The 27,002-nt window shown below is 42.9% G+C and overlaps 1 protein-coding gene across 2 annotated transcripts; it reads left to right on the forward strand.

Annotated features, from left to right (window-relative positions):
- Positions 1 to 887: 887 nt before the first annotated feature.
- DUSP14 (dual specificity phosphatase 14) lies at positions 888 to 25,128 on the forward strand. 2 transcript variants are annotated; one of them, XM_070562466.1, is made up of 3 exons: positions 888 to 1,035; positions 22,582 to 22,660; positions 23,796 to 25,128. In XM_070562466.1, exon 3 carries the CDS (start codon positions 23,887 to 23,889, stop codon positions 24,481 to 24,483), a length of 597 nt encoding a protein of 198 aa, XP_070418567.1. In that variant the 5' UTR covers positions 888 to 1,035; positions 22,582 to 22,660; positions 23,796 to 23,886; the 3' UTR covers positions 24,484 to 25,128. The 2 variants fall into 2 exon arrangements, with proteins under 2 accessions (XP_070418567.1, XP_008524856.1); XM_008526634.2 differs by lacking the exon at positions 888 to 1,035 and adding an exon at positions 2,290 to 2,705.
- Positions 25,129 to 27,002: the final 1,874 nt, after the last annotated feature.

Here is a 27,002-nt window from a genome sequence, read left to right on the forward strand (position 1 = left end):
CTGGGCGCAGTCAGGACTCGGGTGTCTAACTCACTGCGGAGCCTTGAGGAAGTCGTTTATACCTCCCCTCACCTGCCAGGGCAGGGGTGTGCTGAAAAAAGTCCGTTTTGCACCTACTCTTGTTACAGATGGGCACGTTTAAATTTGAAAAGACCCTCAGAGTGACACAGCAAATAAGCTCTCAGAGAAACCTTGTGTTCAGCCTGGGCTCCGAGCCGCTGCAGCTCTACCTGGGGGGCACGGACTGTGGCTCCGGTGTGTTGACTCGGATGGCACCTGTGGGTTTTGGTGGTGGGTGGGGGTCTCCGGCAGGCAGAAGATGGCCATATCTATAGCTACTTTTGAGTCTCGGACAATATGACCTCTCACAGTTACTACAAACTGCCTACCTGCCCAAGCAAAATTCATCCAATAGTTGCCATGAGATTCATTTTCCCTTCGTTCTTCGGTCCTAACTCCAAGGCTCTTCCGTGCAGGATAGAAGGTGGGGGTGGGGTGAGAGGCGGTGATTAGTCACTAACTGCAGTCTTCACACCTTTTATATTTGTTTTCTTGCCTTTAACCCTCTCGTATCCAGAAAGTACCCTAGAGCATCACCCCTGCACTCCCGCCCCAACCCCGGCTGGCGGGTAGACGCTGAAGCGGGGAACAGAGGGCTCGTATGTTGGGAGACAGATGAGGAGGCAACACGGGACCTCGGGCAGAGGAGGGTAGGGGGAGCGGGCGTCCCGGGCGTCGGGGCGGTGCGCCTTGGCAGCCGGGCTCGGCGGCGGAGGGCGCAGTGCGCACGCGCGCCGCCCGCCGCTCCGCGCGTCCCCCGCCGGCTTCCCCCCCGCGGCGCGCCTGTCCTCGCCGAGGCCCCGCCCCCGGCCCGAGCGCCCCCCTCGGGAGAGGGCGGCGGGGCGCAGGGAGCGTGCGCGCGGCCCGCCCCGGGCGCGGGCGGAGGGGAGAAGGAGGGGCGCGCGCGGGACCAGCCTGCAGAAGCCGGGAGCCGCGCAGGAGGACGCAGCGCCAGCCGCGAGCCGAGCCGAACCGGTACGGGGCCCGCGGGCCCGGGCGGGAGGCGGGCGGAGGGGATTTGGCGCCCACGCGGCTCCGGGGCGCTAGGGGGACCGGGCGGCCGGGGCTTCGCGCGACCCTCGTTTCTAGAAACTTTGCGCCGGCGCCCCCACCTGCTCCCGGCGGTTCTTGCATCTCTGAGCGGAGGGGAAAAGAGAGGCCCGGGGCCCTCCGCAGCGCCCTCTCCTCACCGTCCGGCCCCCGCCTCGTTGGCTCTCGGCGCGCACCCATTGCTGCTCCCCCTCCGCGGGCGACGCCCCGGCCCCGGGTACCGGCCCTCTGGCTTCTTCGCGAGCATCCTCGTCTGCTCCCTCCCCTCCTCCTCCGTCCTGACCCCTCTGCTCTGCGGGCCCGCCACGGCCTCTTTGCCTCCTCACCCCGCGGTCAGCATCCACCCGCTCTGAGCCACAGGAGCTGACGGCGGCTTTTGCATCTTCCAAAGGTTTCTGGTGTCTTGGTAGAAGCGCCGCGACTTTCAGCAGTGCCAAGTATTCAACTTGAGTGTTTCTCTGCCGTGGTGGATTGGCATAGGCTAACGTCTTTTTATTTCTCCTGAGTACCCTTGCTCCAAAGCGAAGTTGTGTTGTTTGTGTGTGAGAGGAGTTGCGTCTTGTAGCTGCCTTAAGTGGATTGTATAACTATATTTTATTTAGGAGGGTGTTGCCAATGGTACCAGCCAGTGTTATGGTAACTGGACATCCCAGAGGCAAGGGAAGGAGGAGTGACTTACAAATGAGGTTCTACTCCGTAGACGTTAAAAAAAAAAAGCAAAAAAAAACTACCCTGTACTTTTCACCCAGCAGGCATTTTGCATGTGTTAACTAGCTGTTCTTGTAGTTTTATAAGAGAGGTAGGTAGAGAGCATTGCCGTCCCGTTTTATAGATGTAAAAATGGAGGCAAAGAGCCAAGCCTGATTCTTTATTAACCTTAAAGGAGTATGAACCAAGAGATTTAACCCAGAGTTTCCTGGCATTCCTAGTCCATAAGGCCAGTCGGAATTATCATGGAATGTTGGAACATCCTCCCTGAGGTTGTACAGATCAATTAAAAGTCAAAGAGGTTAGGGCCAGCTGTCAGCAGCTCCATGCTTGGGACTCGGCTCTGTCACAAAGTTACAGCTTCTCTCTCTGCTTGTTTCCTGCTCTGTAAAATGAGGGGAACAAAGGTGCTGTATTCTTTGCGAAGTTATGTGAGTGTGTCTGGAAGCTCCACTCCCTCGTGCTGCATTTGGTGATTGTTACTTGTTGTGGACTCACGAAGGCCCCCATCCTCCGGTTCCCCTTAGGAATGCAGGGAATAAGGCACCCCCAGAAGGAATAACCACCTCTTCTTTGCCAGAGCCACCTGAGAATTCAGGTCAGGGGACAGGCTGGGGCAGGGACCCTGACCTGGGTGGTGGGGGGAGGGTTGCGGCGTGGAGGTAGGAAGAAGCCTGCACAGGCGGCTTGACACATGGGCCCTATTCCTGCCTCCAGCTCTGACTCATCTTCTGACGCTTGGGGGAGGAGAGGTAGTTGCTTGATATTTTTGGCTTTCCCCCATAAAACCGGAGACAGTTTCCTTCATTCCAAGTCTTTTCAACGTCAGTGTCGAACGTGTCTGTGCTGAGTTCTCACCTGAAATCTTTCATATTGGTTGAATGCAGGTATGATTTCTGTCATATTCTTTAATGGAATGGCATAAATGTATATGCATATCCGAAAAATCAGACCAGCTATAAGTCCAGGAAGTCCTTTAAAACTTTAACACAAAAACTTGAGCATTTTTACAAGGTAGTCCTTAGGGTGGGATCTGTCTTTGGTGCATTCCTTGGCAATTGGGATTTTATTTTAAGGCAAGGTGGATTAAAAATGCTTTTTCCCAATAGCACAGGAAAAACATTAATCACTCTCTGTGTTGAAAATTAAAACTTTACAGATAAGGTTAAAGCCTTCTTTTGAGCATCTTTCCCAAAAGTTACTGATGCGTCTATCTTTATCTGTTTGCGTGTATCCTTTTAGACTCTTCTAAGCATTTTTATAAATGTCTGTTTGCACAGTGATTTTTTTAATTGAAATGAATTATAAGTTAACTGGGTTCTCTTTATAGAGATTTGGTTTCTGTCTAGAACAGGTAGCAGGCGTTTTAAGTACAGCTGGTTGTAAGGTTTTATTCGTCCTGATAGCCTGGTAGTATTTCTCAGGACAAGTGGCGAATGACTCCTTCTTAAACATCTTCAAAGCAGTTAAATCATTAAGATCCTAGGCATTACTCTCTGTTGCAAATGAAAAATCTCCCATTTAAAAAAATAATCTAGGGCTACTAGTGTGTTCATCTTTTCTTTGCTTATATGGAGGCATAAAGGGAGTGGAAGGTTGGGAGAGTTGCTGGAGCAAAAGTACCTGGGTATAAACTTACAGAGTGAACACTTAAGGTGGTAGCTTTAGTTATTTATGAAAGCATCACTGGGGTGAAGACAAAGGGAACAGTTCTAATCAGCAATTTCAGGAGATGGGCGAGTTAAAAGAAAATTCGCATCAGGAGTTCATGGGTTTATGTTGGACTTCTGTCGAGGACTGTTGCCATGCTAACAGCACTGAGCTGGATCCTGGGGTGGAAGGCAGATAAGGCCCCTGACCTCCGCAGGCTGCCAAAGCTTCATGACTTTCAGAGATGAAGTATTCTTTCCTGAGATGGGCCAGAACCATAATGGTTCCGAATTCCTGCAAATCAACATTGTATTTATTTAACCTTTTTGATTGTGAATTATTACACACAGAAAAGGGTATAAAACATAAATGGATAATTTAATGAATTTTCTTAAAGGAGAGGCAACTGTAACCATCTTGTGGGTCAAGAAACACCTGCCTCCCACTCTTTCCCAATGACGACCTCTCCCCTCACCCCAGAGGTAACCTGGCCAGTAACCAGCCTCGTTTTTGTGGAAATCACTTCCTTTCTTTTCTATAGTTTTTTTGGGGGGGTGGTGGTGAAGAAGAGTGGCCCTGAGCTAATATCTGTGCCAGTCTTCCTCCATTTGTATGTGGGTCGTTGCCATAGCATCGCTGCTGACAAGTGATGTGGGTCCACACCCAGCATCCAAACCAGTGAACCTGAGCCACTGAAGTGGAGGGCGCTGAATTTAACTACAACGCCATTGGGCTGGCCCCTCTTCTATAGTTTTTATCCCCTAAATATCAATTTCTAAACAACATAGTTTCATTTTGCCTGCTTTTCACCTTTATCCAAATGAATCAAAGTAGGTATCCTTTTAAATTCTTTTCTGGGGGTCAACATCAATATATACACATACACACATATATGCAACTTTTTGTTTAAATTCTTGCAGCATTATATTTTTTAAAAGATTCATCCATGTTGTTACCTGTGACTGTAATTAGTTCATTTTTGTATGAATACCGCAGGTTATTTATCTGTCATCCATTGTTGATGGACATCTGGGTTGTTTCTGGTTAGGGCAATTATGAACGGTGCTGGGTCATAGGTATGCATGTCTTCAACTTTACTAGCTGATGCCTATTTTCTAAAGTGGGTATACCAGTTTACATTCCTCCAGTGGTGACAGCCTTGAATTTATAATCCACCGTGTTTGCTTTTTAACCACAGTATGTTTGGGATATTTCCTTTTTTTTTAATGCTTTATTGGTGAGGAAGATTGGCCCTGAGCTAACATCTGTTGCCAGTTTTCCTCTTTTTTTTTTTCTCCCCAAAGCTCCAGTACATAGTTGTATATCCTAGTTGTAAGTCATTCTAGTTCTTCTATGTGGGATGCCGCCACAGCATGGCTTGAGTAGTGGTGTGTAGGTTCAGGCCCAGGACCCATACCAGCAAACCCTGGGCCACTGAAGCAGAGTGTGCAAAACTTAACCACTTGGCCATGGAGCCGGCCCCTGGGATATTTCTTGAATGAATGAATAAATGTCACCCAAGTGGTCTGATCCCTGGCCCTTCATGTACCAGTGTACTTATATATACTTATGTTTAGTTTTATGGTTTGCACTAACATGCTGCTCAAAGGCCTGAGATGGTTCTCCCACTCTATTTGGTTGACAAATACCCAGTAGAATCCTTTTTTTTTTTTTTTTTAACAGATGTGTAGTTACAGGGAAATTTAAATATGCAAAATGAAGTATTAAAAATAAAAGTCTCTAGTACCTAAAGGTTTTGGGTGAATCCTACCTCTTGGGCCACCAGATGCCATGACTTGATGACTTACATGATGCTGGTGAATGCTTGCCTTGTGCCCAGCCCTGAATGTGCAGGCCCCCCGTGCCAGCTTTCGTATGTGACGTGTGCCGGAACCCAGGCCAGTCCTTGTTAAAATGCCCTCTGGGGACGGGTACTCCACATGCTTGTATGCATGTGCAGATCCCCCAGGAGGCACTGAGCACAGACTGTGGCTTGTCCTTCCCTGGCAGTTCCAAAGGGACTGCAGCTTCTTTGCTACAGGAATAAATGACTCGTTTACAATCTTTAAAAAGTAGTTTTCTCCAAATCTTCTTTTGTATGTGACAGTAGAAGTAGTTTAGAACTGGGTTTGACACAGAGAGTTCCTGCTTTCTGAGTATACAGTTGCCAGATTAGCCTGTGTTTGGTGTTGCTAGCTGGATTTAAAGCGAGGGGAGTGTGTGTGTGTGTGTCAGAGAGAGGGAAGGAGGATGGGGAGAGATGGGGAGGTCACATCAGGACAGTTTTTAAATTACTAAATTCAGGTATTTGTTGAGTATCTACTGTGTGCCTAGTATTATCTGCTAACAGTCTGTTTCTGTCCTTAGAGCAGAATGTTCTGCAATTCTGTAGGTTTAGACAATATCCTCAGGGAGAGCCTTTTTCTTAGCTGGAGGGGTGATGAAAGAACAGCAGTCCAAAGAATGTGAGGTTTGTAGTTTCTTTTTATTTCTTCTGTAAAGCATCTTTGGAAAATGGCTAAATTGCTCTCTTTTCAGTCTTTACAGAAATCACGAATACTTTTTTGCTTACACATTAAAGATTTTTTTTAGATTCTCTAAGAGAATCATAACTTTAAAAACTACTTATGTATAAATTAGAAGTTTTTATCCACAGGGAGAGGATAAAAAGCAGTGTCAGAACCTCTTCATCAGGGGAGCGGGGCGGAGTCCTATTTATGTTCTTTGCTCTCCCCCCGGCGGGCAGTCATTCTCAGAGGAGCTGTGTCCACCTGTTGCAGGGAAGAGGAGGGGCCCAGGGATGAGGTCATAGCTGTGCCCTGTCATATGTGCCCATGGCTCCCCAGCTCACCTTGCCACTTCCCATTCTTGCTCTTATACTGATGGAGAGTGACCTCCCCTGTGGTTTGTTTAGCTTTTCCCTCTGCCATCTTGAAGTCTCAGTGGACAAAAAGGCTCTTTTGAAACTCATGTGCAACTGCCGAGCCTCCTTCTGCCTTCGTCCCAGAGTAGTTTCAGCATCCATCGTCTGTGGCAGGTCTTTTTGACTCCTAGGTCTTTGCGTTTGTGCATACACATGAGAAAACTCTTTGGCCAGGGCATGTTGCTTCTGTGGACTGGTAAACATTTATAGAGCAGAGAGGGCGTGCGAGCACCAGCCCTTCTCACCGGAAGAGGGAAACTCTGAGGTGAGCTTGCTTGAAGTTTTGAGGAAGCACTGGAAAAAATAAACTCCAGGAGGGTACCATCAGCACACAAGTTACATACGAACCTGGAATCCAGATTTATAATTAAGAATTTGGCTTATTTAGCCATTGTGCCATGTTGGTGTCCTTGCCAGCTTCTCTCACCAAATGTCCTGTTAGTCTGGCTCCCAGGTGAAGAGCACTGCCAGGCGCAGGCGGAAGCCTGGAGGGGTTTGGATTGACAGCCGTTTATTGTAGTTAATTTTCTCCTATTACAAATAATTTTTATTTTTGGAAATTACGATCACCTAGAAAATTACAAAGAACAAAATAAACCAACACCATTACTCACAACTCAAAATTGGGCATACTTCATCTCTCTTTTCTTTTATTTAAAAAAAAATAATAGTAAATCATTATAAAGTTGGGCCCCTTTTCTTCCTTCCCCACGGAGACAGCCACCCCCATGAATCTGATAGATTTCCTTCCAACCCACTGTATTTATTTAACTATGTATTTATTTTAAATTAAACAGTGCATTTTTGATGAGTGTCGAAAGGACATAGAAATCTCAAATAGCCTTTAATTTGCACTGTCACCTATGTGCTGCTATGTTTAGGGGATAGAACCCTCTCAGCTAAATTGTACCTCATTTCATATGATGTTTCTTGTTAATAACAATCGGGGAAGTATTCAGTGTTTCATAGAGCTTCAATCACTTGGTATGAACTTTCAGCTGAAGATGACCCAAAATATGAATGAAATGAAACTTGTTTCCTACTGGATGGTATCTTAAACCCAAATAACTACTGTGCTATTTTATTTGAAAGTAATTTTTAAAAGTAAATCCACATTTATGGAGTTTCTTGTTCCATTTGTCCTCCTAGAAATTATAGCAGATAATATTTATCTTTTCCACAATAGCTTAATCTTAATATTATTTTAAATTCCTTCTACAGGGGTACTTGCTAGAAATATAAATTCTCAGGCCTTTACTGCCAGAAATTCTGATTAATTAGGTCTGAGGTGGGGCCTAGGAGCCTGCATTCTAACCGGGAGCTCAGGTGATTCTCATCTGGGGTCCCCAGGGCCACATTTTGAAAATACGCCTTTACCATACCATGATGGTTTTATAACTTAGAATTTCAAACAGAGGTTGGCAAACTTTTTCTGTAAAGGGCCACGTAGTAAATATTTTAGGCTTGTGGGCAGTATGGCTTCTGTCGCAACTACTTAAAGTAACTCTCCTTAGTAGCATGAAAGCAGCCATAGTTAATGCACAACAAATGAGTGTTCCAATAAAACTTCATTCACGAACCCTGAAACTTTCATTTCATACAATTTTTATGTTTGATGAAATACTATTCTTCTTTTGACGACTTTTTTTTTTTTTTTTTTTTTACCATTTAAGAATGTATAAACCATTCTTAGCTCATGGACTGTACAAAAACAGGTGGTGGGCTAGCCATGGCCTGCCAGCCGCAGTTTGCGGTCCCTGATTTGAACAAGAGTAGAGTGAGGTTCGAAGGCCATTGCGTTCTCTTGTAGCATGTGAATAATAATTAGTAATATAACCTAAACAGAACTATGTCTATTCTCTTATTGCATAAGACTGTTTTTTTCAGGAGACAGTTAAAGCCAAGGGAATAACTTCAGGATCCTCTGTCTTTTGACTCCTCTTTAGCTAAGATCTTGATTCCTCCCTTTGCTCCAGGGGGCTCAGACACATCCAGTTACCCTCAAAATGTGGTCTGCTGTCCCTCAGCATGGGAAGGTTCCCTCCATCCAGCTAATGCAAGAGACTTGCCTGGTTATCTCACTGTGCTCAGAAACTTTCGTGGATACTTATAGATGCCTTTGATTTATAAAGAAAAATGGGAAATTAATTTATCACTATTTTATAAATGAAGTTAATTTAGTATCAAATCACCAGTAACGTGGAATTGGGCCGCGGTTTGATAAAGAAGTTCTTGTGGGGAGGAAGTTGGGGCTCAGTGCTCAAGTTGTAAGGATTTGACACATCCGATGAGACATCAAAGGGTGAGACGATCAAAGGGTGATCAGCTGCTCCCTGTTGAGCTCTTAGTCCTGTGAACTGTATTCTAAGTTCTTTTTTGTCTTCCTTGAACTAATGAACATTTAAGGACTGAGATCTTATTTATAAAAAGACCTGCATTTTCTGAGATGGCGCGGTTCTCCTTCTCAAAGGGCAGTAGTGACGTCAGCAGTTTTGAGGCAAACTTACACCTACCTCGGGTTTAATTGCTGATGTGTGATTTTTTTTAAAGTACTCTCTGTCTAGATGTTCTGACCTATATAAATCAAAGCTCACCGCTTAACCAAGAATCTATGATTCATCTTTAGTTTTTTCTACTTACTCCTTGAAGATTTTAAAGTATTGTTTATATAGGCTGTGGCACAAATTGGTTTTCCCTTATCACCAAACAAGTTTAAATGTGACTGTGGAATTTTGCAAGTGTTTTCTTGGTTCAGTTTTATCAGATTTTTCACACCCAAAGACCATGTCATACCACTTAGCAGTTTAATTTTTCTCTGCAGTTTTTATTCTCTTCCCCAGTGAAACGTACGTTTTGGTGGTCTTTAGATCAGTTGATCTGTTGTGGTCAAATTGTCAGACTAATCGACAGGACACTCGTGGAAGGGGCTTCTGGTCCCAGTGGGGTTACTATTCTCTGTATGGAGTCTGAGAAAGCCTCTTAACCTCCATTCACCTCTGATTCCTCATCGGGGAACCATGACAGCAGAATGACACTGATCTGGGAGAGGCAGAGCGTGCTTGTGTGGCTTAAACAAAACAGGTGCTCGAGTTTGCTTCGAGTCCAGTGGGACAGACTGAGGCAGATGAATGAGAGTGGTGCTTCTTATACTTTAATGTGGACACAGATCGCCGGGGTCTTGTTAAACTGTAGAATCTGATTCTGTGGGTCTGGGATGGGGCCTGAGACTCTGCATTTCTCTCGAGCTCCAGGTTGACGCTGCGGGGCCTTGCATCACCCTTTTTGAGTAGTGAGGGGCTGTAGAAAAGGGCTGTGTTCTCCATTTGGAATCTACAAATAGGAGGCTCTTGAAAGACAAGATTGGCAGCGTGTTTTAAATGGACTTGAGAAAAAAAGCGCAATAGCATAATCTGTAAGACACCTCTCCAAGAAACAGACTACTTGGTTTTTCAGTACCCTTGACTGTTTTATTTTGCTTTGACCCTGTGCCTTCTCTGCATTGCTGTGGCACCTACTGTTTGCACTCATCATTTGATTCACTTACTGTTAGTCTATCTCTTATTGTTATCCAACTGTTTTGTATGTGTATCTTGTGTCATCTCTTTAAGATAATAAAATCCTACACGGGGTTATGTATTATGTTACCTTTATATCCCTTTTCTTGTTAACTGCATACCACACCATTCCAAAACTCAGTGGGGTAAAAACAACCATTTTTATTGTGCTCACAGAATTTGGTAGGTCACAAATTTGGACCTCACATAGTGGAGACAACTTGTCTTTGCTCCACAATGTCTGGGCCCCTGGTGGGAGATTCAAAGCCTGGGGGAGGACTTGATGGCTGGAAGTTAGAATCATATTCAAGAGTCTTTACTCACATATTTAGTGGTTGCTCGTGGCTATCAGCTGGGATCTCAGCTGGGCTGCTAGCCAGAACACCCACATATGACCTGTCCACCTGATAACTCTGTTGGGCTTCTCTGGGCCTCCCAGCAGCGTGGCAGCTGGGTTCCAAGAGCCAGTCCCGAGAGAACAAGGTAGAAGTGTGTGACATGTTTATTATCCAGCCTTGGGAGTATCATTTCTGCTGTACTCTTTTGGTTGAGTTGGTCGCATTGTAAATTCTTGTGGGTTGGGAGATAGCGTTGTGGCAATTTTTGGCAAATACATTCTGCCACACTCCCCACCAACAGTTAGAATAGTGTTGAACACATGGCATGCACTCAGTAAATAATGTTGTGTGAATGAGTGACAAGTAATTTAAACACCCAGGTGGGTGAGGACCAAATTCAAAATTTCACTTCCAAATGTGAACAGATTACTCCATGGTACCCAAATAAATATGTACCTTCGCCTTTTATAGATAGTTATTGCTAGTCTCTTCTCCCTACTCTACTCGTTCTGTTTCCAACATGGGAATCTATGCATTTATCATATGGAACTAAACTTCTTAAAGTCTGTGCGTCTGTATCACTATTTCGGTGTGCTTTTTCTCCTGCTCTCGGGTGGATTGCCCATGTCTGTCTTTGGGCTGTGCTGTATTCTCCCTCCAGCAGCTGGCTAGTGTCCTAATATGATCGGCCCTTGTTAGGCTCAGTTAATGGGCTGCTGGTCCACCTGGGGATGGTCAGCCAGGTCACGACTGCACAGGCATTTGCTCTACGGCTCTGTGTCACACTGGGGGAATATCCGTGGCCAAACTAGAATGGTGACTCTCAGTCTTTAGCTTTATGTGTATTATGTGTATTTATCCTCATCCCAGGACACCATTATATCTGTTAATTTATGTGGTGGGAAAAGCAAAAACCCCTCCTCCGAATGTAAAGATGTCGTGGTGTTTTAGCCAAATTACTAAAGCTTTCCAGATAGCTGAGAACAATTTCTGAATATCTTTCATTTCATTTTACTTTAATATGAATATAGCATGTGTTTGAATTTTATTCTTTTTTTTTTCGCTTGGTAAGGAAGATTGGCCTTGAGCTAACATCTGTGCCAATCCGCCTCTATTTTGTATGTGGGATGCCGCCACAGCATGACTTGATGAGCAGTGTGTAGGTCTGCACCCAGGATCTGAATCTGTGAACCCCAGGCTACCAGTGAAGCAGAGCATGTGAACTTAACTGCTATGCCACGGGGCTGGCCTCTGTTTGAATTTTATTCTTAGTATTCTATCAGAAAGGTTTTTTTCCTTAATGAGAGCAGAGATGGCCACACTGTGGGTTTTATTTGTAAGAGTGAATATTTTAACTTTTTTCCCAATGGAACACATTTCTGATTTAATAGTGAAAATTAATGAGGAAAATAGTATTTATTTATTTCTGTCAGTATAAGCTAAAATGCTTCCATTTTAAAAAGGGTGAGGAGAAAATGTGAATCCATAGACTTTTCAGGTATAAAAAAATAACAGTGTAGGCCTCCAGTATATACTGTGACCCTCTGAAATTACTTAAGCTAAAAACATTTTAGTCAGATCATTTCACACAGTCATCTCTATAGCACCATTGTGGCCATTTTTGCTTATTCAACATGAGGAGAAAAAGCAGTAGATAGAATTTCAGTTCTTTAACTGCTGATTCTAGTGGTTATTTGTCATGATTTTAAAAAGAACAGTAGCCTCCTTGGCAGTGGGCTGGATGCTGCGAACAGACCGTGACTGCAAGCCGGGATTCCAGTGCTCCAGGTGTGGGCGCCGGTGCCGCATCCAGGAGCCCTCCAGAGTAGGGAGCAGTCAGTTACCGCAGAGCCGCTGGTGCGTTGTTGAGATCGCAGGCCCACTGGGCAGACACTAACTCTGCAGTTTGGTTAGCGCTTATCACTTTGATGTTTATTATTCAAAGACACCAACATCATCTCTGACAAGACATTTCTTATAACTTGTAAAGAAAAAAAATAACCTGTTTTTCACCTCATCCCACCCCTTGCCCTGGCCAGGAAAGCATTTTTCCCTCCAAGAAGTAAATGCAGCTGCCAGAGCAACTTGGGAGGGCTGATTTGAACACCATGGACAGCGACGTGGACATTCCTTGGTGTTCCCTCTGGCCATCCTAGCCCAGAGACGAGTGTGCTGCAGTGGGAGTGGTGCGTTCACTCAGAGAGCACCTTCAATCTTTGATCCTTCAAATATAGGTCAATCTCTTACTCTCCTAATGGATATCTTTTCTGTATTCCAGGACAGGTTTACTGAGTTGATTTTGACACACCTGTGATGTAATACCTGTGTTTTCTTTTATTCTTTGTGATCAGAATAAGCTATTCTTAGAACTGAAGAACACTAGGACTTCTTGTTGTTGCACCTACTCTGGGACTTCTTGTTGAGGTCCCTCTGCTATCAGGAGGGCTTTCTGTGTCCTGAATGGTGTACCAGTGTGTAGCAATATTCAGACAATCTTCTATTTGGGCAGTAGGAGAAAGTGGAGCAGCTCAGCCCATCTGGTCTCAGTCTTTTCTGTATGTAGCATTTCAATATGTTCTTCTTAGGCAGATCCAAGACCCCTTTCATGCATTGAAGGCGCTGGCTGGTGGTGTCGGAGTGCTGAAGGCAGGTCATGAGAGCACAGCCACCTGCCCTCGCAGGCTCACAGAGGGACACCTTGGATCTTTTCTTAGTTCTATTATTTGTCCTCTCCAAGTTGGAATCATCTCATCCTTTCTGAATCTTGTATTTTCTGATCTGTAAAAGGGGTCAGGACTGTTTGTCAGTGGAGCATCTCTATATCTGCCTTCTGAGTGCTCTGGCAGAAGTTGTTTTTCTAAACCTCGGACCCGCTTTGGCACTGAAGCAGGTTTGTTGGCACGAGATTGACTAGCAGCCACAGAGAGGGAGCATCCTGTCTGTCTCACTTGGCTTCTGCCCTGAGGACTCACAATCTGTTTTCTTCTCCCTGCAGCACCAAGTACCCTAACATTGCCCGACGAATGAGAGTGGACAGAACAAGCTAGGCTTCTGGCCCACCCATTCCTTACCCTTGGCCCTTGACGAAGACCTTTCTGCTGAAAAGGCCAGTGAGCCTGGGCACCCCTGGCTCAGGAGGGCAAGTGGCTTCCCAAACAGAATGATTATTTGGGAGCCCACAAGACTGAGTCCCTCTTGACTAGACAGTAACTAGATAACCTGGTTGGAAATTTGATTAGCATCTTCCAGATTTTCCATATTGAGGAGGGAATTATCACCAGCAATTTGAAAGCCTAATTTTCTGTGTTTATCACCATGGTGACTTTGCTTTTTAAACTATTAGGATTCTGCCAGGGCAAGACTTGGAAGCGGCACGAGACTGTGCTCTGCTGCAGAACAGGATGTGCTCACATAGAAGTTCTGCCCATTTCCATTTCCATCTAACACTCACATCCACACACATTTCCTTATGCGACAACTTCCTTGTTCCTCCTCGTGATGCAATTTCATGTATATACATTTCCATGTACCCCTCTATCGTTAGTCACCAGATGTGGGCCCCCAAAGAGGGGTGTAACCTTGGGTGAGGCAGCTCCCTTTGGACAAGGGCAGTTTCTGGGGAGGCACTTGTGATCTGTCAGCACCAGCACTCTGAATGTGTCTCAGTCTTGAAGAGGGAGTCCGGGTGGTGCACCACAGCATCCACCTCTGCATTGATTCTCAAAGCGTGTCCTCTAAGTGTGTCCTCTGACCGTCAGCATCCTCATCACCTAGGAAATGCCAGCTCTTGAGCCCCACTCCAGACCTAACTAATCAGAAACTCTAGGGGTGGGCTCAGCAATCTGTGTTTTAACGAGCCCTCCAGGTGATTCTGATGCATGCTTAAGTTTGAGAACCACTGCATTATAAAGCTATAACTTTTTATTCGTTTATTTAGGTATAATTGACATAACCTTATATTAGTTTCAGATGTACAACATAATGATTCAAGATTTGTATATATTGCAAAATGATCCCCACTGTAAGTCTAGTTATCTGTCAGCAGACATAGTTATAAAGTTTTGTTTTCTTGCGATGAGAACTTTTTTTTTAAAGATTGGCACCTGAGCTAACAACTGTTGCCAGTCTTTTTTTTTTTTCTCCTTTCTTCTTCTCTCCAAAGTCCCCCAGTACATAGTTGTATATTCTAGTTGTGAGTGTCTCTGGTTGTGCTATGTGGGCTACTGCCTCAGCATGGCCTGATGAGCGGTGCCATGTCTGCACTCAGGATCCGAACCAGCGAAACCCCGGGCCACCAAAGCGGAGCGCGCAAACTTAACCACTCGGCCACAGGGCCGGCCCCTGATGAGAACTTTTAAGATTTATTCTTAGCAACTTTCAAATATGCAATACAGTATTGTTAACTGTAGTCACCATGCTGTACATTATGTCCTCATGGCTTATTTATTTTATAACTGGAATTTCTACCTTTTAATCCCCTTCACCCATTTCACCTACCCCCCTCTCCCTGCCTCTCGCAACCACCAATCTATTCTCTGTATCTATGAGCACATTTTTTTTTCTTAGATTCCACGTTATAAGTGAGATCATAGGGCATTTGTCTTTCCCTGTCTGACTTATTTCACTTAGCATAATGCCCTCAAAATCCGTGCATGTTGTTGCAAATGGCAAGATTTCCTTTTTTTGTGGCTGAATAATATTCTATTGTATATATATATGCACCACATTTTCTTTATCCATTCATCCACTGATGGACACTTAGGTTGTTTCCATGTCTTGGATATTGTGAATAATGCTGCAGTGAACATGGGGGTGCAGATACATTTTCAAATTAATATTTTTGTTTTCTTTGGATAAATAGCCAGAAGTGGAATTGCCGGATCATATGGTAGTTCTATTTTTAATTTTTGGAGGAACCTCCATACTGTTTTCCATAGTGGCTGCACCAATTTACATTCCCACCCACACTGCATAAGGGTTCCCTTTGCTCTACATCCTTGTCAACACTTGTTATTTCCTGTCTTTTTGATAATAGCCATTGTAACAGGTGTGAGATGATATCTCATTGTGGTTTTGATTTGCATTTCCCTGATGATTAGTAATGTCAAGCACTTTTTCATGTACCTGTTGGCCTCTGTAGGTCTTTGGGAAAATGTCTGTTCAGAGCCTCTGCCCATTTCTTTCTCCTTTTTTTTTTTTTTTTTTGAGGAAGATTAGCCCCAAGCTAACATCTGCCACCAATCCTCCTCTTTTTGCTGAGGAAGATTGGCCCTGAGCTAACATCTGTACCCATTTTCCTCAGCTTTATATATGGGATGCTGCCACAGCATGGCTTGATGAGTGGTGTGTAGGTGTGTGCCCAGGATCTGAACCTGCAAACCCCAGGCTGTCAAAGCAAGAGCACGCAAACTTAATCACTATGCCACCAGGCCGGCCCTATTCTGTTCCATTGATTTGTGTCTTTTTTTATGCCAATACCATACTATTTTGATTACTATGGCTTTGTATTACAGTTTTAAATCAGGGAATGTGATGCCTCCAGCTTTGTTCTTTTTCAAGATTGCTTTTGGCTATTCGGGGTCTTTTGTGGTTCCATACAAATTTTAGGATTGTTTGTTGTATTTCTGTGAAAACGCCACTGGAATTTTGATAGGATTGCATTAAATCTGTAGATTGCTTTGGGTAGTATGGACATTTTAACAATATTAAATCTTCCAATCCATTAGCACAGAATATCTTTGCATTTATGTGTGTCTTCTCTTTCTTTCCTCAGTGTTTCATAGTTTTTCAGTGTGCAGATCTTTCACCTCCTTGGTTAAAGTCATTCCTAAGTATTTTTATTCTTTTTGATGCAATTGTAAATGGGATTGTTTTCTTAATTTCTCTTTCTGATAGTTCATTATTACCATATAGAAATGCAACAGATTTTTGAATATTGATTTTGTATCTGTAACTTTACTGAATTTGTTTCTTAGTTCTAACAGTTTTTTAGTGAAGTCTTTAGGGTTTTCTATATATAATACCATGTCATCTGCAAATAGTGACAGTTTTACTACTGCTTTTCCAATTTGGATGCCTTTTCTTTCTCTTGCCTAAATGTTCTGGCTACAACTTCCAATACTATGTTGAATAAAAGTGGTGGGAGTGGACATCCTTGTCTTGTTCCTGATCTTAGAGGAAAAGCTTTAGGCTGTCACCACCGAGTATGATGTTAGCTGTGGACGTGTCATTATTATGATGTTGAGGTACATTCCCTCTATACCCACTTTACTGAGAGTTTTTATCATAAATAGATGTTGAATTTTGTCAAGTGCTTTGTCTGCATCTATTGAGATGATCATATGATTTTTATTCTTCATTTTGTTTGTGTGGTGTATCACATTGATTGATTTGTAGATGTTGAACCATCCTTGTATCCCTGGAATAAATCCCACTTGATCATGGTGTGTGATCCTTTTAATATATTGTTGAATTTGGTTTGCTCATATTTTGTTGAGGATTTTTGCATTATGTTCGTTAGGGATATTGGCCTGTAATTTTCTTGTGGCATCCATGTCTGGTTTTGGTATCAGTGTAATGTTGACCTCATAAAATGAGTTTGGAAGTATTCCCTCCTCTTCTATGTTTTGGAAGAGTTTGAGAAGGATTAGTATTAATTCTTTAAATGTTTGGTAGAATTCACTGGTGAAGCCATCTGTTTGTGGCTTTTTTTTTGTTTGGAGGGTTTTGATTACTGATTTCAATCTCCTTACTAGTTACTGCTCTGTTCGGGCTTTCTATTTCTTCATGATTCACTCTTGGTAAGTTGCATGTTTCTAGGAATTTATTTATTTCTTCCAGGTTGTCCAATTTGTTGGTGTATAATTGTTCTAGTAGTCTCTTATGATTTTTTGTATTTCAGTGGTATCAGTTGTACCATCTCATTTCTGATTTTGAGTCCTCTTTTGATGAGTCTAGATAAAAGTGTGTCAATTTTATCTTTTCAAAGAACCAGCTCTTAGTTTCATTGATCTTTTCTATTGTCATTTTAGTCTCTTTCATTTATTTCTGCTCTGATCTTTGTTATTTCTTCCTTCTACTAACTTTGAGCTTCATCTGTTGTTCTTTTTGTAGTTCCTTGAGCTGTAAAGTTGGGTTGTTTATTTGAGATCTTTTTTTTTCTTCCCCTCCCCAAAACCCCAGTACATAGTTGTATATTCTAGTTGTAAGTCCTTCTAGTTCTTCTCTGTGAGCTGCCACCACAGCATGGCTACTGACAGACGAGTGGTGTGGTTCTGCACCTGGGAACTGGACCCAGGCCACCAAAACAGAGTGTGCCAAACTTTTACCACTAGGCCATCAGGGCTGGCTCTTATTTCTTGATTTAGGCATCTGTTACTATGGATTTCCCTCCTAGAACTGCTTTTGCTGCAACGCATAAATTTTGGTATGATGTATTTCCATTTTCATTTGTCTTAAGGTATTTTTTTTATTTCTCCTTTTATGCCTTGGTTGTTCAGTAGCATGTTGTGTTTTTTTCTTCTTCTTCATCTTCTCCCCAAAGCCCCCCAGTACATAGTTGTATATCTAGTTGTAGGTCCTTCTGGTTGTGCTATGTGGGATGCTGCCTCAGTATGGCTTGATGAGCAGTGCCATGTCCATGCTTAGGATCCAAACCGGTGAAACCCTGGGCTGCTGGAGTGGAGTGTGCAAACTTAACCACTTGGCCACATTGCTGGCCCCCAAGCATGTTGTTTAATTTCCACATATTTGTAAATTTTCCAGTTTTCTTATTGTAATTGATTTCTAGTTTCATAACATTGTAGTCAGAAAAGATGCTTGATATGATTTCAGTTTTCTTAAATTTATTAGGACTTGTTTTGTGGCCTAGGGTATGATCTATCCTGAAGAATGTTCCATGTATACTTGAGAAGAATGATATTCTGTTGCTTTTAGATGGAATGTTCTGTATATATCTGTTAAGTCCATCTGGTGTAACATGTCATTTAAGGCTGATGTTTCCTTATTGTCTGTCTGTCTGGATGATCTATTCATCAATGAAAGTTGGCTATTAAAGTCTCCTACTATTGTATTGCTGTCTGTTTCTCCCTTTAGGTCTGTTAATATTGCTTTATATATTTAGGTTCTTCTATGTTAGGTGCATAAATATTTACAAATGTTATATCCTCTTGTTGGATTGACCCTTTTATCACTATATAATACCCTTGTCTCTTATTCAGTCTTGTTTTAAAGTCTATTTTGTCTGATATAAGTATAGTTACCCCAGCTTTCTTTTGGTTTCCATTTGCATGAGATATCTTTTTCATCCCTTCACTTTCATTCTGTGTGTGTCCTTATCTGAAATGAGTCTCTTATAGATATCATATAGATGGGTCTTATTTTTTATCCATTCAGCCACTCTAGGTCTTTTGATTGGAGAATTTTGTCCATTTACATTTAACATAATTATTGATAGGTATGTACTTATTGCCTTTTTGTTAATTGTTTTCTTTTCTTTTTTTAAAGATTGGCATCTGAGCTAACAACTTTTGCCAGTCTTATTTTTTTTTCTTTTTCACCCCAAATCCCCCCAGTACATAGTTGTATATTTTTTAGTTGTGGGTCCTTCTAGTTGTGGCATGTGGGATGCCGCCTTAGCATGGCCTAATGAGTGGTGCCATGTCTGTGCCCAGGATTCAAACTGGTGAAACCCTGGGCCGCCGAAGCAGAGTGCGTGAACTTAAGCACTTGGCCACGGGGCCGGCCCCTGTTTTCTCTTTTGTAGTTCCTCTGTTCCTTTCTTCTTGCTCTTTTACTTTGTGATTTGATGATTGTCTTTAGTGGTATGTTTACATTACTTTCTCTTTCTCTTTTGTTTATCTACCATAGGTTTTTGCTTTGTGGTTACCATGAGGCTTACATATAACAACTTTATAACAGTCTATTTTAACTTGATAACAACTTAAGTTTGAATGTATTCTAAAGCTCTACATTTTTACTACCCCCCACCATGTTTTGTTTTGTTTTGTTTTTTTGAGGAAGATTACCCCTGAGCTAACATCTGCTGCCAATCCTCCTCTTTTTGCTGAGGAAGACTGGCCCTGAGCTAACATCCGTGCCCATCTTCCTCTGCTTTATACGTGGGACACCTACCACAGCATGGCGTGCCAAGCAGTGCCATGTCCACACCTGGGACCCAAACTGGCAAACCCCAGGCCGCCAAAGTGGAATGTGCGCACTTAACCGCCATGCCACCAGGCCTGCCCCTGTTTTATGTTTTTGATGTCACATTTTACATCTTTTTATCTTGCATATCCCTTAAATAATTATTGTAGTTAGTTATTTTTACTACTTTTGTCCTGTAACCTTCATAGTAGCTTTATAAATGATTAATCTACCATTTTACATTAAATTATCCAAAATTTTACTATAATTTACCTTTACCAGTGAGATTTATACTTTCATATGTTTTCGTTTTACAAATTAACACCCTATTTTTTTCTTCTTCTCCCCAAATCCCCCCAGTACATAGTTGTATATTGTAGTTGTGGCACGTGGGATGCCGCCTCAGCATGGCCTGATGAGTGGTGCCATGTCCGCACCCAGGATCCAAACCAGTGAAACCCTGGGCGGCCGCAGTGGAGCGTGTGAACTTAACCCCTCGGCCACAGGGCTGGCCCCAACACCCTTTCTTTTCAGCTTACAAATCTCTCTTTAACATTTCTTGTAAGACTGGTTTAGTGGTGATGAACTCCTGTAGCTTCTGCTGTTCTGGAAAACTCTCTCTCTCCTTCAAATCTGAATCATAACTTTCCTGGGTGGAGTATTCTTGATTGGAAGTTTTTTCTTTCAGCGCCTCGAATATATCCTGCCACTCCTTTCTGGCATGCAAAGTTTCTGCTGAAAAATCTGCCTGTAGTCTTATGGGGGTTCCCTTGTACTTAACAAGTTGTTTTTTGCTTGCTGCTTTTAAGAGTCTCTCCTTATCTTTTTAACTTTTGACAATTCAATTATAATCTTTCTTGGTGTAGGTCTCTCTGGGTTCACCTTTTTGGAAATCTCCAGACGACTTGGATCTGGATATCTGTTTCCTTCCCCAGGTTAGGGAAGTTTTCAGCCATTATTTCTTCAAATAAGTTTTCTGCCCCTTTCTCTCTTCTCCTTAGCATACCCTTAGATGTGTGCCAAACTAGAAGCCTGCCCCTCAGGCCAAAGCTCCAGGACAAGCAAATAGGCCTCTCTGACAGAAAGACTAGGGGTGTGCTCCAATCTGCTCTCTGGGCACTGCCCTGGGGGTGGTAGCTGCCCAAGAACTGTCTCTCCATTTGTTAAAGTCCCATGGGACCAAGAACACAAGCTGTGGTGGCCACCAGAGCCAGCCGAGCAAGGCTGCCTAGGCGGCAGCCACAAAAACCAAGGCACCAGACACATGTAGAAGCTACTCTCTGGGAAATACTGGAGTTTGGCAGAGGGAGAGCATGAACATAGCACTCACCCTCCGAGGTCTCTCAAGAGGATTACACTGGGTCTTTACATGTGTGTTTAATTAAAAGCCTGCCCCTCAGGCTGCAAGCTATAACTGTTTTTAACGCTTTTTAAAACACTATTTTAAATTGTTAAATATGCACATGTCATATGACCCAGCCCTTCCACTCCTAGGTATTTAAGCAAGAGAAAGGAAGGCATATGCCCACACAAACACCTATACACGAATGTTTACATCTACTTTACTTGTAATAGCTTAAAATTAGAATCAACCCAATTTTCATCAGTAGGTGAACAGATAACAAACCATGGTATATCTACATAATGGAATACAACTCGGTGATAAAAAGGAATAAACTATTGATATATGCAGCATGGATGAATGTCAAAATAATTATGCTGAGTGAAAGCCAGACCAAACAAACAAACAAAATCCCTATATTGTATGATTCTATCACATAAAAGTCTAGAAAATGCAAAATATAGTAACAGAAAACAGATCAGTGGTTGCTTGCAATTGGGGCTAGGGTGAGAGATGGATGAATTACAAAGGAGCATGAGGAAATTTTGATGGGGGTTGATGGATATGTTTATTATTTTTTGGTCATGGTGTCTCAAGTTTATACATATGTCAAAACTCATCAAGTTGTATATCAATTTGTATGTCAGCTATGCCTCAACAGAGCTGTAAAGAATAAAGTGTGATGGTTACCTAGGAAAGGCAGAGGGACAGGTAGGGGAGGAATACATTTTTAATTATACCCATTGGTGCTCATCATACTGTAATATAAGTTAATAAAATAAGAGGGCCAATGTGGAAGAGAAAGCAAAATGAAATTTCAAATTGCTCTCCTCCACACCAGCACTTCCTGTAGTTGGCGCCCATGGCGCGGCCACATCTGCAGTGCTGCTCTTTGTGAAGCATCTCCTGCGTCTGGCTTAGCTGTGGCACTCCCTGTGGTGTCCAGCCCATTGCACACCGTCTCTCACACTGCTCGGTTGACTGAGGGCACATGGAAGAGACTAGCTCGTTTTGCATCTCTCTTTTTTTTTTTTAAAGATTGGCACCTGATAACAACTGTTGCCAATCTTTTTTTTTTATTCTTCTTCCCAAAGCCCCCCAGTACATAGTTGTATATTCTAGTTGTGAGTGCCTCTGGTTGTGCTATGTGGGATGCCACCTCAGCATGGCCTGACCAGCAGTGCCATGTCTGCGCCTAGGATCCGAACCAGCGATACCCTGGGCCACTGAAGCCGAGCATGTGAACTTAACCACTCGGCCACGGGGCTGGCCCCTCATTTTGCATCTCTTGCAGGCCCAGTAGGCAGTGCCTTACATTTCATGGATATGTTGTGGTCTTCTGAATCTCCTCCTTTCAAAAATTTATCTCTGTTTTGGCCAAAATGGTACTTTATCTCTCACACCGTGGGTTATGTGTCATTAATGAAAAGCTGAGACTTAGATTGACATTTCTTACTGGTGCATTCTTTAAATGCACATCTAGTATATTTAGCATGCCTTCCATTTCCTAGATTTATTCTAGTCAAACCCAATTTAGTAGTAAGAACCCAGGGAAGGGGGCTGGCCCGGTGGCATAATGGTTAAGTGCTCCGCTTCAGCAGCTTGAGGTTTGTGGGTTCAGATTCTGGGCGTGGACCTATGTACCGCTCATCAAGCCATGCTGTGGCGGCTTCCTACATACAAAATAGAGGAAGATTGGCAACAGATACTAGCTCAGGGACAATCTTCCTCACCAAAACAACAAAACAACCCAGGAGGAATTCTGTTGTATTTCCTGATTGGCCACATTCTTGCCTTCTTGTCTTCCTGCAGATCTGATTTGTATCCACTGTGATCACTCATTTAGGACTTTTCAGATCCAGACCCAGCACTCCAGAGTAACTCCTCACAAGTGAGTAGCCCCAGCACCACTCTGGTGGAACTGGGTATTCTTGTCTGACTGCACTTCCTTTGGGCGTCCACACATGCACGGGGATAAGCACACTGCCCAGGGAACACAGACTGTAAAGCAGTGTGATTTTGCAGTGACAGGAACTGATGTGTCTAAAACCTCAGGAAACCAATCATTTTCTTTCTTATTGTTACTAATTTGCTATGTAAACAGTATATAATATTGAATGTCTTTTATAGTAAACCCTGTACAAGTGAGAAAATATATCTTCAAATGTTAAACTAAGCTAATTTGAATTCCAACACACATCTGAAGCCAGCTTCATCTTGGAGCTTAGAATTGGCTGAGGACAGTGAAGTTACCACTTAAGCATACCCAGGGTCAGGTCAACTGAAATGCTCATTAACTTAGACAAATGAATGTTTGAGACGATGGCTTTCAAATTGCCTGGGATTATTTCCATGGAAATGCCACAGCACAAGTTACCCAAAGCTGGTTTGATTTCCAAAGTGTTCAGATGTCACAAATATGATAGGAGTTAGCTGTTTTTAAATAATAAAGGGCTAAAGTGATCATATATCCTGCCTTTTCTGTAACTCCTTTATAAAGGCAGTTCATTGAATATATTACCTCATACGATATCATTTTGATACCTTTGTAAGATCTCTATGTCGAGAATTAGGTCTAGGGAAATAGAGCCTTCGTAGCCGTGGAGGCGGGCAAGAAGTGTATGAAGAACACGGCTGCATGAGGGATCAGAATTCATTTACTGAGGAACGCCACTCCTTCAGGAAGAGCAAGACCCTGCGAGATCGTTGTTCAGGAACCAGTTGAGCACGTTTCTGTCTTTAACTTTTCCTAAAAGAGGATGATGAGTTCTATTTTCCATTTAGGTTTTTTTTTTTTTTTACAATCATTGGAGAGCTGAGTTTTACATTGATTTTACATATTGGCATCTTAGGCTACTTTTCCTAACTGTTAATCGATAGAAAATGATTTGTCTACATCCTTGAAAGAATGTACTCTATTATAGAAAATAACCATTTCTAATCCTTTCACCTTCCCATTCCACAAACACGGCAGAAGGCTGTGATGACTAATGTTTGAACTACTGACAGATACCTGTATTTTGCAGGAAGGAGACTGTAATTTCGGATTCCTTGGTGGAGGAAAACAAAACGTCTGGTCTTGCTTCCAACGATGCAAGTGTGATTGCCGGCATCTTCATGAGCTCCAGAGGTCACAGCACACTACCACGGACTCTCATGGCCCCTCGGATGATTTCTGAGGGAGACATAGGAGGCATTGCTCAAATCACCTCCTCTCTCTTCCTGGGCAGAGGCAGTGTGGCCTCCAACCGGCACCTCCTCCAGGCTCGTGGCATCACCTGCATCGTTAATGCTACCATTGAGATCCCCAATTTCAACTGGCCCCAATTTGAATATGTTAAAGTGCCTCTGGCTGACATGCCTCATGCCCCCATTGGACTGTACTTTGACACTGTGGCTGACAAGATCCACAGTGTGAGCAGGAAGCACGGGGCCACCCTGGTGCACTGTGCTGCTGGCGTGAGCCGCTCGGCCACCCTCTGCATAGCTTACCTGATGAAATTCCACAATGTGTGCCTGCTGGAGGCGTACAACTGGGTGAAAGCCCGGAGGCCTGTCATCAGGCCCAACGTAGGCTTCTGGAGGCAGCTGATAGACTACGAGCGCCAGCTCTTTGGGAAGTCAACAGTTAAAATGGTACAGACACCTTACGGCGTAGTTCCAGACGTTTATGAAAAAGAGTCCCGACACCTGATGCCTTACTGGGGGATTTAATGCCGCCAGCACCTGCATCAGCAGCCCCTCGAGCAGTACCAGCATCTGCTACACACCGTCTGCTCCCCTCTTCACCTTTCTTTTCAAACGGTTGACTTTTGGTTCTCCCTGAAGTGTTTTTTACACTAGGTGTTCAAGTTTATTTTAAGAGATAGGGAGGGGAGGAACATAAGGGGAATGCATACATTGCTAGTAACATTTTTAAAACTAACATTTTGGAATAATGTTTATGAAAATCTTTAACTGGCTTTTAATCATTTTTAACAATTTGAACAGTTTAATAAACTGTTTGGTTCTGCTCTATTCTGAATCTCATGCCTTTTGGCATCATGGCAGGTGCAGGAGGAGCTCACTGCAAAAATCACTTTGGGCCCCGATTAACCCTTTAGAGACAAGCTTTGCCCAAGGCTGCCGACCAAATAAATGCTTAGGGAAGATTGATACCAGCTTCAGTCTCTACTGGATTAGCCCTACTCTTTCCTTTCCCCTCGATTATTTAGTGACTCTGTAAGTTAAAAAAACAAAGAAACCTTTATTATTTAGCTGTTAAGTAATTATAATGAAATCTGCTGCAAATACCCTCTTGGAATCAGTGTGCCCCAGGATTATATTAGCATTATTTTTAATAAATATATCTGCATAACATATTAGAATTTTTACTCATAAGAATTTCAAAGTGCATGTGTGTGTGTATGTGTTGATGATGGAAGAAAGATGCTCTCCAACAACTGTGTTAAATATATGGCTCCTGTGACAATGATGAACACGACTTAAGACAGGCATCCCAGCTGAATCACGTCAGTGCTCCACATCCTTGCAGATGGGCAGATAGTAACATCATTCACGATGCTGGAACAGTGGAAAATGGCGTGGCGTACACACTCCCATTTTTAAAACGTACTGGTTTCAGTTGTCTCTTGGTAACTGGAGTACATTAAAGCAGTGAGTCCTCCATCAGAGTGGTTTTTAACAAAAGGTGTGCCTTTCCTTGACTATTAACACACAAATGCCCTAAAGCAAGCCTCAGTACAAGCTACACAACAGAATACAAGTGATAAGCAACAATGGCTTCCTTTGTTGAAACCTGGGAATGTCACCCAGTTCACTGCTCCTAATAAATGTGACAACACAGCTCATCAGGGACTTGGTAGAAGTTTAATTAGCTCTTCTCTGTTCTGTGCTCCTGGGAAAGTGATGGGAGTTACCAGGTTGCCCCTTTCTTTTAGGGAGAGCAGCCACTTGTCACAGCACTGCTTTATTTTACTTCATTTGCCAGGTAGATGGTAGCTTGCTTATCCATGGAATAATTTTCTAGATTTTTGGTCTGTTTTGGCAAGATGCCATAGATACAATGCCAGTGACTGCATATTTATATAAATTATATCTATCAGATTTTACCTAGTCTGTGGCAGTCGTTTCCATCTAAATCCTACCTTGTCTCTTTTTCATAGCATTTGCCCACTTTTATAAACATGCACCATTATTGTCTAAATAGGAACTATTCCTATTTATTCTAGAATAAATTCATATTCTAGAATATGCTAGAATTCATATTCTAGAATAATTCATATTCTATTCTGGAATAATGAATAGTTTCTATGGGAAATCAGAGGAGCGCACAAATACCATATCAGCACATGGTCAAAAATCAATTGGAAGAACAACAGAAGAATCCTGTGGCTGTGGAGGTTACGGCATCTTTACTATGAAGGCACACGTTAAGTCTGGTAGTCTCTGGACAAGAAGCCGAAAATAATCACTCTACTCTAGTAAGAGAACACCTGGTGACAGATGTTCCTGGTAATTAAGGAAAACTTCCTGCAGAAACCCTGGCAAATGCCATGATTGGGATGGAACTAAGAGCATTCTTAGCACTTGGGAAGCTTATCACCTTTCTAACCTAAATGTCAGAGTTTATCAGCTGGTCCCAAAGGAAGGTGTGGGGCCTAGGTGTTAGGGAAGTTTTATAGAGACACCAAGTGCAGAGCAAGCATTTTGAATTCCTATAACATAAAGGCCCCATAATCTTTTCAAGGCTTAAGAACATACTAGTCTTTAAATAAAAGTCATCTTTAAACAAATGACAGCGGGGCCGACCCATGGCCGAGTGGTTAAGTTCGCACGCTCCACTTTGGCAGCCCAGGGTTTCGCCAGTTTGGATCCTGGGTGTGGACATGGCACCGCTCATCAGGCCATGCTGAGGCGACGTCCCACATGCTACAACTAGAAGGACCCACAACTAAAAATACACAACTATGTACTGGGGGGCTTTGGGGAGAAAAAGGAAAAAAATAAAAATCTTAAAACAACAAAAAAAAAACAAATGTGTATGCACACAATATATTCAAATAATTCAAAATATGCAACCTATGTAGAGTGATAACTAGTAGACACAGGGAAAATAAAGCATGGGTAATAAATATCCTAACATACTCTGTGCCTCTTCTATCTCAAGCATGTCCAGACAAAAATTAAATTACATACTAAGCCAAAAAATTTTTAAAGGCAAGATACAATAC

This window comes from Equus przewalskii, chromosome 10, assembly GCF_037783145.1.
Source record: "Equus przewalskii isolate Varuska chromosome 10, EquPr2, whole genome shotgun sequence".
In the NCBI taxonomy this organism is placed as follows: domain Eukaryota; kingdom Metazoa; phylum Chordata; class Mammalia; order Perissodactyla; family Equidae; genus Equus; species Equus przewalskii.